The 10893-nt window shown below is 41.4% G+C and overlaps 1 protein-coding gene across 1 annotated transcript in view; it reads right to left on the bottom strand.

Annotated features, from left to right (window-relative positions):
• Positions 1–3860: 3860 nt before the first annotated feature.
• RYBP (RING1 and YY1 binding protein) overlaps positions 3861–10893 on the bottom strand; it is a 40957-nt gene continuing 33924 nt past the window's right edge. The window contains exons 3-5 of the mRNA XM_082060045.1: positions 8919–9095; positions 8706–8804; positions 3861–4455 (exon numbers count right to left, since the gene is read on the bottom strand). Coding sequence (XP_081916171.1) covers positions 4203–4455; positions 8706–8804; positions 8919–9095 — 529 coding nt within the window. The 3' untranslated portion in view covers positions 3861–4202. The remainder of the gene's footprint in view (positions 4456–8705; positions 8805–8918; positions 9096–10893) is intronic.

Genomic DNA, 10893 nt, shown 5'->3' with positions numbered 1-10893 from the left:
ACAATTAGGCTCTCAATTAAATGTTATTAATTTTACTCGTGGGAGTTTGTTAGCACAAGGCAGCTGAAGGAACTCCCAGGGGCTCTCACTAAAATCCTCTGCACTAAGCCTCGCCACTTCTGCAGCTACAGAAACGGGAAGAGCTATTGTTTCAAAGTACCAGAACCCAAATTCTGCAGACACATCCGCCACTAACTTTACATAGGTCATTGGTCCCAGGGAACAAACTGGATTTACTCACTTGACTGGAGTTCTCTATGTGTGTACCCATGTGCTTGCAGAAGTGGGGTGCTCAAGTAGCGGCTCATAGACAAGATGGACAGACTGACAAACGGAGTCGACAACAGGACTCTCCACTTCTGAGAACTGGCATCTCCCAAAAAAGAGAGCTTTCAGATTTAATTAAATTTTACTATTTTATTTGTGAAAAAACTACAAGCAGAATTCATAAATAGACATTTCTATTTAAAGCAGGAAAATGATAAAGTGGCTTCTAATAACAGTCGTGCACATGCCAGTAACAGGAATATATTAACATCTTTTATTTGCTAGACAAAGAGCAGTGTCCAATATAAATTTCCCGAAAACATTTAAGACCTGTGAATTTCTGACCAGTTCACAAAACCACCATTGACACTTTAGCATGAAGATTAAAACAAACCTAACAGGACTGTCAGCTCTAAAGACTTTACAGAGCGGAAAAACTTTCAAAAGCGTTATACAAGCTGTCTTTCTGGGCAAATGAAAAATATAGCTCGTATAATACATTAACATAAAAATCCACAAGATAAGATTATGTTTTGACATACTTAAACAAGCATTCTATATTTGTCTCCAACAAACAAAGCTAAGGAAATAATGTAACCATCTTTACACAGTAAATTAAGGTTACAAGTCATACACAAGAACAGAACTGCTTGCGCATTAAAAACTGTTCAGCTCCATTGTCATACTCTAAATGTTGGCTCTTAAAACCGTTCGGTTACATACAAGCAAAGGTTATTATATAGTCAGCAATTAATAAATTTTCAATAATTTAAGTTTACGGTAGAGCTTAAAAAAGTAGACTGAGAATGATCTTGGTAAGGCAGGAGAAAACATCTCAGTGGAAATAAACTCACGGAAGCTGCTGCCAAATTTTCGATCTGTCCAATTTGAAACAAGCAAAGTGTTCCAATTAAAATAAATAGCCTGGTGGTGTAAAACGCTGTCATTTTTCCTTTGCAGAACTACATCAAACTGAGCAAGTCAGGCAAGCTGTGTTGGTGTCTGTGTGTGTGTGTCTGTGTAAGAGTCGAAACTTTTGCAAACGTAACACTGTGCTTTACTTACCTGCTTTCTGTGCCACTGAACACCACGAATCTGGTCCTTCCCCTACACTAGTGTTTTGCTTGGTTTGGTTCTTAAACACGCTCCCCACCAACAGCGTGATAAACCACAGACACGGCACGGAGGGAATCCCACCCGTGGATGTGCGCCGTGGTGATGCCAACTTCAGAAATTAAGCATAAAAGCAAATACTATCCTTCAAATCCAGACCACAGCAGCTACGGATGAGGCTGGGGAGGTTCAATGCTTAGCTAGCGATTTCTGCTGAATGCAGAATTACAGGTCACTTGTTCCAAAGAAATTTTCCCACTTATTTATAGCAAGCTACTTTATCGAGGAGGCACGCCCAAAGAGAAAGATGTTACCGACTTTACCAGTAGCCATGAGCAGCTGGTTACAGCAATGGAAAATGGATCGACAGGTCCATTTTCACTTGAAAAAGAAGCGATTTCCTGGTACACACAATGCTTTTTTTTTTTTTTTGCACAAATTCCCAGATTCAACAAAGAAGGTGAGCACGTGGTTTGACTTGAAGCACCAGAACTCGCCCCGCTGAAGCCAGAGGGACTCGCCACTCGCTCACGCTCTTCGCTGGATCGCGGCCGAGATGCACGCAAGCCTAATTGATAACGGATCATTTATAAAGCAGTGCAAAATACACAAGTTCAGGGGCATCTTCAAAAAATCTCTCTTAAAAAATTATTCCAATACATTTCAGTAAAATAAATAAATATGGCTGACCAGTTTACCCTCCCTGAGACCCTTAAAGGAATAGTAAAAACTGGAAAAGGAATGTCTTTGCAATATCCCACTAATGTTAAAATGTGGATTGAGAAATTCATAGTATTTAAAACTATGTATAATAAATTGTCTCGATGCTCGTAGGAAGCATCTGGTTTCCTTTGGTTCTTTAATAAATACTTTAAAAATGCTTAAAAAGGTAAAGACAGCCTATACTGTGAATAGAAGCAGAATTAAGTCGGGGTGCCCATGTTAACGTATTCAGAATAAAGCCACTGCTGCAAAGGCACTGCCACTGCACATACCTTCAAGCATGGCTTCTACCAGATCCCTTACGCACACATTTCTGTCACCAGTGTGAAAGGAACCCACGTCTGCTACTCAAAACCACACAAATTTTAAAAGAAATCTTAAATCAGTTGCCTCCAGAAAGAGAAACTACTCTTGCTAAGCAAATAATTCACAATGTAACATGCTGGCACAAAGTTGTCAAAATGTGGCCCTCTTTCATCATCCCCAGAAATTATGCATTTGATGTCAAATGAAGCCACAGCCTCTGTGCCCTAAATTACCGTAAAGCACCCTGGGGCCACTAAATAAAGATGAAAAGCAAAAGAGGTTTGGGGGGTTGTTTTTTTGTTTTTGCTGTTTAAAAAAACCAAAAAGTTTGTTTCACCTCTTCAGCCTAGTGTTTTAGCAGGATAATGCATGGAAGGTAAACTGTAAAGCAACACTAACAGGTCAGGAAAAGAAATTACAGTCTGAATAGCTTTATAGCAAGAATGAAGGAGATGCTGGTCATGAGCATGAGCCACACGTGTTGCTCACTTGCCAGCATGAAAGCTTTTCCCTATTTTTGCTCCCACAGCAGAAGACCAAGAAGAGTCCAAATGCTGAAAAACCCAACGTCATCACTGGACGAGATGCTGTTCAGAAACCACTCTTGGAATAGGGATGCACTTGAAGGACAAGAGCAACCCCAACAGCGTGGTCGGGACAGACAGAAGGGGCTGACAATGACCGACCCACACCGGCTTGTTCCCCCACCCCACTCCCGTCCCTCCAGCCCCTGCTGCCTCCCAGCCCAGAGCAAAGCACTCCAGCTCTGATGTTACCTCGGTCGCTGATGCAGGCGGACAAAATTCATTAAACCTAAGAGCATCAAACGTCTGTGGGATTGGCTTTGCATGACACAGTGATGCTCAAGTTGCCAAAATCCGTGGCATGCCAACACCAGTCTGGTTGTGAACGCTTATGCTCCAGCCGGGCACAAACTTGCACATCGCCAATCTGAGTCGCCTAATGGAAAACACAAGCTACCTGGAGCAATCTTTTCTCATTTCAGATCCCAAGCTTTAAAAAAAAAAAAAATCAAAACCGTGTGTCCAGTACTTTTTAACCATTGCTTAGGGAAGAAACGGGGAAGGAACAATAGAGAGAACAGGTCCCATCCAGGTTCAAACCTTCAGGAACACTTTTCACCTAAGACCAGTTCCATTTCAGTTTCAGTACTTTCACAGAAGGGGACTGTCCCAGATCTTGAACTGTTCAATTATATTTTTTTTTTTTCACTTCACAGTGTTTCAAGCACCAGCGTTTCCATGTATTGGTTTCAAATAACCCTTTATATATATTTATTTATATATATATTTATATATAATTTATATCAAAACTGATAGTACACAGTATAACTGGAAGAAGAACTGAACTTAAAAAGGATATGTTGAAAGAGGATGGAGTTTGTGAATGCAATAAATAAAGCCCCCTTCCCTCCCCACCCACTCCCTCCCCAAAACAAAAAGTTGTAATGTTCATGGAAAATTGTGCACAGCAGATATTATAAAAAAGTAGATTCAGGAGCACATCCAATTATAAATGATTGTTAGGAAAATCATATAAAACAATGGAATACATAAAAGTGTCAAGAGTAATCGTTAGGGTGAGAAATTCCTTGGTGGCCAGATGCCCACAGCAAGCAGAAGTTATCCTGGTTGCATCAGTAAGAGGTCGATGTCCGAGAAAGTGTGTGTTCAAGCACAGAAGAGGCTCTCCAGGATTTGAACAGCATGGGCAGGTGGAGTGTTTGAATTTCATACCCTGATTCATAGTTTCCACAACTCCATGTGCAATTTTCAGAAAGATTCATCGTTGACTGCCGACATGTCCCCCTTTGGTGTGGAGGAACGGGACGAGCCCTTGTCTGTGCTCTCAGAGCCCGAGCTGCTCTGATTCTGTTGTTCTGATCCTGCACTGGAGGTCACTGTAGAAGACGACGTGGAGGAGGAGCGAGTCTTTTCTTTAAAGTCTGTGATAATTACTGTGACATTTCCCACTGTGACTGCCAGCTGCTGTGCGGTACTTCTGTCCACATTTTTCAGTCTGGGTCTAAAATAAATGAGAAAACATTTATTAAAAAGATAAAAATAAAAGAGAAAGGAAGAGTTTCTAGAAAATGCATTTGACGACCAACTCCGTGTGACTTGTCCTCTCCTTGGCTGCGCAAATGGTAATAACTGGGAGGAGAACCTAGGCAGCAGGGAGTGCTGCACAGCAGAGGACCAAGGTTTGAACTTCTGCTCCCTGCGACATCCCGGGCTGCGAGGGCTGCAGCACCAGGCTCAGCTCCAGAGGAAAGAGCCGTCTTGCAGAGCTCTGCAAAGGGTGTCTGCTGCACACTTATCCCTGATCCAGCTCTGCCAGAAAGGAGGACGCTACAGCAGAGCCAAGCGGACAGGAGCCAGACAGACTGAAGGATCTCCTCCCCAAGGGGCAGATGAAAGAGTTCTCTTATCTAAATTCACCATCTCATCATGTGCCCTGATGTTACGAGACAAGGCTGTGACTCCGCAATACAAAACCACATGAAAGCATTTGACCACAGCTCTTTCATTCCCATATTGGAACTCTACAGCTGCAAACAACACAGGCACTGGGACAGCTTGGCTTCTCTTTCAACTGCTTTGAGCTTATACAGATCAGATGCCCAATCAGCCTATGTATAAAAACACTCAAAATGCTCCCTCTGGAACTGAGGCTATTGTAAATAAAATCCAGAACGTACAACAGTATTTCTTGCAGCTAGTGCTTTTAGTTAGGGGAAAGGAATAAAGAAAAGAAAAAGAAAAAAAAACACAACCACCAGAAAAGAACACACTGGTATTTATAGTTCAGGATTATCTCAGTAATTTGCACGCTGTGCTATCATTCAATTAGTAATGAAGCTAATAAGGGTCTAGACTCCAGGAAGCTGACAATTCACGTGCATTTCAAGGGCTGGTCCAAAGCTCTGATCCAACAAACCCTGGACACTCCTCCAGCTACCAGCAAATTCCCAGTCAGCTGCAGTGACTGCTGCAATTTACAGCTTTGCTCCTAATTAAGGGTCAGGCTTAAGCAGCGGAATATTCCCAATGGGGAAATTAAAAAGGAGAGTCTTTATACATCAGTGAAAAGCAGCTTGCTGAGAACTGTCTTATTCCAAGGCATGGAGAGAAGGTTAGTTTCCTTCGGGATCAGGCTCCGGCTTTTGAACCAATCTGCCTTTCCTCCTTGTCTGCAGCACACTAGGCTAACGCAGCCAAAACAAAACAAAGCGGAAATTAAGCCATGCATGCTCAATGGCTTGCAGTGCTACATTAGCAAGGGGCAAGTCCAAAAGTAGTGGTTTTCCAAGTGGTATTCTAGAGCTAGATACAATAGGAAAAGGTATTAAAGACAGATGTACAGCTTCAAAAACAGAGTAATCATATTTCTGCAAACTTCCTTAACAAAAATGAAGTTACTGCACCAAAAATAGTATTTTCATATCTAACCTAGGAGATCGCTTCAACTTTTGACAAGTACCACAGGAGAAGCATTTCTAATAGATAGAAAAATATTATTAAAATACTGCTTCACGGGGATAACCATCACTAAAACCTCCTACTTGAAACAGTCCCTTAGTGACCAGCCTTCTCAAACCCGTAGCTATGCGTAGTGAATTCCCGCAGCAGTGAGACACACACGCCCACGTGTACACGTTGTACATACGCGCTTGCAGGAGTTGGCAAATTCAACACATAACCACAGGCTAGATGAAATGATGTCACCTTGTTTGTGGGTAAGAAGAAAGGCCAGCTAGCTCAGCAAGTTTTGGGGTTTCCGTCGGCTTTCAGATAGCATCTCAGCAGATGAAGGCTGCCCCCAGAGCCTCGGCAGCAAACAAAGCAGCAAGTGTTCCCGGAAGCGTAGTACGTGTACGGATTTTCCTCCCTAAGCCCCAAGTTCCTCTAGGAAACCCAGTTCTTCCTGTAATTTGCCTGGGTCATTTCTACTCAGAAACAGCCAAAAAATAAAAAGCTGGCCCAGATACCGGAACTGCCTCCACCTTTCTACAGGGTTGAACACGCAGCTCCTGGTATTGCTTGTCAAAAGCCAGCACTCATAGTCATATTTAGCGGGTCGGAGAAGGGAAGGGAGGGGGATGAAAAAATTAAACAAACAAACAAACAACAAAACCCAACAAAACAAAACAAACTCATATGGCCTAAACTGCATTAAGTTTTCCCCAGATAAGCTCCCGCTACCAGCAACCTTTGAGTTAAGCCACACATCAAGAGCCTGAATGGAACTGCCCAAGCATCTTTAAATGCCACGACAATGTCTCATGGTGGGACGGGGGGAAGCAGGGCCGAGGTGCAGGATTTCTCACCAGTGCTGCTCACAAACACCTTCTTAATGTCAGTTTTAGAACCAAGCCCTCCAACCCCTTCTGCAGGGTGTTTTTGGGGTCTCCTCTGTGCAAAGAGCTGATTAGGCACAGATAGAAACTTCCAGACAATCTCTTCAGCACATGCACACAATTTTTGCTCCTACAGAAGGCAAAGGGACTGGCCCATTCACCTTATTTTGCAATATTAAACACCCTGATGCTTCATGTTTATAGCTGAGAAGGTTTATGGCCGAATGAGAAATGTGTTTCAAAACAACTGATCTGAAAGTGCACAGGAAGATGTGGAATAAACCAAGATATTTTCTCAGAAACATGCATGCTATCCAAGAAGTTCAATGTTCTTTAAAAATCCACAGAGATCCTTAAAAGACGATTTACAAAAAACAGTTAAGAAACCTGTGCATGCAAAAAAAAAAAAAAAAACAACCAAAAGAGATAATTTTTGACTCTGTAAAAATCAGGTCATTTAAAAATGCACTTGACAGCACTCCTGAGGGCAGCGAATTGCAAGAAAAGTTCCACTGAACTAAACACTTAAGACAGTTTAATAACTGAAGGAGATGATGTATCCCTTAAAGGTATCCAGCCAGAACTGATAACATTAAGGATTAGTTAGGAATGACAAAAGCTTGCCGCAAAACATAGACTAAAAGACTCTGCAGTAGACAGAGTGACTCCTTTGAGGAGTAAAAAAAATAAAATATTTGACATAATCTATCAATTTAACATTATCTCATTAGTCAAGTGCATCAATCCCCCACATCCTAAGCCTCAAAACAAGAACTGTTTCAAAAAGAACAGGCCTGATAAAAAAAACACACAACACATCAATGCAATAAAGCTATATTCCTATAATCAAATCAGGAATGGACAATTAGACCTTTGGGGGCTGAGGAAGAGTAAGCAGCAGTCCCCACAAACAGCTTAAGTCTTCTAGCACAGCAAATCTCACAACAGCCTCACTTCGTGCCGGCAAGTTACTGTGTAAAGGATATTCTCTCTAGTAAGTGTTTTCAAGCCATTATTTAAAAAAACTTCCAAGACAAGTATTTTCTGCAGTGACATCTCACCAATCTTAACGCCAACAGCAGTGCAAAGCGTATTTCCCATGTGCTTGGCAGCTGTTAGCAGCTAACTAATATTGCTTCAGATCATGTGGCTTTGCTATAAAATACCTACTACAGAACATTTTTTAAAGCAAAGCAATTCTTATATAGCCGACATAGGCAAATCATGCAGTTGAATGCCACCTCTTGTAGCCCTAAGTTCCGTAACATAAAACCTGTACTTTGATGTTGAATTTTTGATTTAAGAAATAGAGGACAAGGCACTATTTAAATAAAACAAGCATCGTCTATCAGTATAGGCACGACTAGGAATAAACCTCTTTCCATAGACAGCTATTCATTTGAAACTTAGACAAATATAAAACCAATCATTCATGGTTTTTATTGATAGCAAGATTCTAGCAAATCTGCTAATGCAGTCTTTTAATTCCCATATACTTGGAAAGTTATCTTGACTATTACAGCGACTGAATTAAGGATAAGGAAGTAAAAAAGCAACCTTTGTTACAGCTATCAAGTGACGATAAAAATTTGACAAAGGCCACTGCAATAGCTGGTTATTTTTTTCCACCACTGTGTTTAACAGCTAGAAGCATTACTGCCCAATCAACAATATGATTATTTTAGCAGAGAAATTAAAACTGAGTGGAAAATAGAACAAATATTTCCAATGCTTGAATCGGTCCTCACCAGCGGAGCGTTTGAGTGTTGTACATGGAGAAGTCACCGATGGTCTTGCCATACTAACGCTGGCAGACCCTGGGGCTTAGACTGTTCTGCCTCTGTCCGTCCAAAAATGTGTCTGCTGTTTAAGACAGTTCTCAGATATTGAGAGCTTCACTTTAGTATAAAGTTACCTTGAAGTGTGATTTGAGTCGCTGGTCTTTGTTGTAGTATTCCCAGACTGTATACTGTTTGCTTCACTAGGAGGATCTTTCACAATATCCAACTTTGGTCTGCAAGAATTGGAAGGAAGACAAAGAACATAATGTTAGATCAACCTCACAATTAATCAACGCACAGTGCTACTGAAATTACTCCACATTTAACAGTGTATCCTTCAAACTTACTTAGTCTTCTTGTTAGCGTTCTTCTTTGTAACACTTGGACTGATTTCCTTCTCTTTGTCAGGTTTTTCTTTGTCTTGCTTTTCCACTTTCTCCTTCTTCTCTTTCTTAGGCGGTGGTGGGGTTGCATATTGCTGGGCAACTTGTTGTGCCACCAACTGAGAGTTTATTCTAGGTTTTCTATAATGACAATAAAAAGAGATCAACAGTCAATTTTATACAGTAAAATGACTTCACCAAAAGCAGTATAAAGATTTATTTCAGCAACCAGGGAAGAATACTCCACTTATAAAGAACCAAATGGACACGTGAAGTACTACCAAGATTTTGGGGGGGAAATAGTGCAAAAGCAGCTTTCAAGAAGTTGCCAGCCACACACTCTGGCTACATTTCGAGAGAAGGGAGTGAGAGAGTGATAAAAATAAGTTTCCTGTTAAACATCATCACCTCCTTATCTTTCAACTTAATTTTTCAAATGAGCTTCTGGTTCCCTGAAGCAGCAAACCTTGCACAAACAACATGAGAAGGTAACTGAGATAACATTGTCCCGAGGGCCGGGACTGAAGCTCCCTGGCAGGAGCGCAGAAGACAAGCGGGCATTCACGGGGGAGCGGCCGTGCCAGCCTCCGACACGCCGACTGCACACCATTGTCTGCAGTCCCCAACGGCGCTCGGACATAATACACAAAAAACCTGACGTTCGAAGACTATTTCCATTTCAAATTATGATTTATATAAAAAAAAAAATAATTTAAAAAAATAGCTTGGCATGTAACCGGTACCTTGGTTACTGGTCCTCACAGTCTCAGAAATTTGCACCTTCATCTCTTCTGCATTGCTCATCTCATCTCAGCTTAACAACTCAAACCTCTCCCTCCTGGCCTGGCACATCACAAAGCAGTTTATACTTTGAATACTCTGACTATTCACGATCAATTCTGCCCCTTCAACATGCCAGGAAGATCTATGCTCCCTGTGTCCACACAGCTTAGGGGAGGGCAAAAAAAGCCATGTTATCAGCCCCATTAGTAGTCCATTATGAGCTGAATACTAATGGCAACAGTTGCTCATGCTTGTTCACAAATGTCATAAATATTATTCAAATTTTCTGCACAGGTCAGACTACAACAGATCACCAGTGAACGCAGCACACAATTAGCATTAAGCCCACAACTGGAACACAAAAGCCCAAGGGTTTCTGTGGCAGAGCTCTGTATCTGCACCCAGTTTTTACTACACGCACCTAGAGTGACTTTAAGAAGTACTTAGTGGTTTCATGTGTTTCTAAAGAGGAAAAAAAAAAAAAAAAAAAACACACACAACACTACGGACCACTAATCACTCACATGCAACATCTGCATTTAGAGATGATGCAGACAACGGAACACCCAGAAAAGTTCTACTCTCTGTCACAGGAAAATCCAAGTATCTAATAAGCCCGTCTTGGCACTGTTTTCCCGTATAATGGTAAAAAGATGCTCTTGCTGAATCCAGATATACCTAAATATTTCATTTCACTACCACGGCTTATTATAAAGTCTATGCAACAGGTTGTTATCAGACCCCTGATGCTACAATCGGCATACAATTCTGAGTCAACAAAGATGATCTGGTCTTCAGCCTTAAATAACTGATGCTGAAATGTTTTGCAGATCAGATCAAGCAGTAACCTGTTCCACGGAACAGTGAAGATACTTAACATCTGTGCATTTAAAATCCCATATACAGCAATTTCTGTCTGTATGACTGAGAATAAACCCATAAGAAAAAGTGGTTTGGTTACATGGAAAAGATTTTCAGATTGATACAACCACACTAAGAGATGACAACAGTAGCTTGTGTCAAGCAACCTGCTAACCGCCTACTCAAAAAAAAAGGAGAGATAAAGTGTCACGAAATCTTCAAAGAGAGGGCAGATACCATCTCCCTGCATGATCATACATGATTAACCTCACTGCTTGAAGCTACCGCTTATGCC

Source organism: Streptopelia decaocto (genome assembly GCF_964273445.1).
Source record: "Streptopelia decaocto genome assembly, chromosome: 8".
NCBI lineage: Eukaryota > Metazoa > Chordata > Aves > Columbiformes > Columbidae > Streptopelia > Streptopelia decaocto.
The sequence above is the reverse complement of the archived record's forward strand: the minus strand, read 5'-3'. Positions and strand labels throughout refer to the sequence as shown.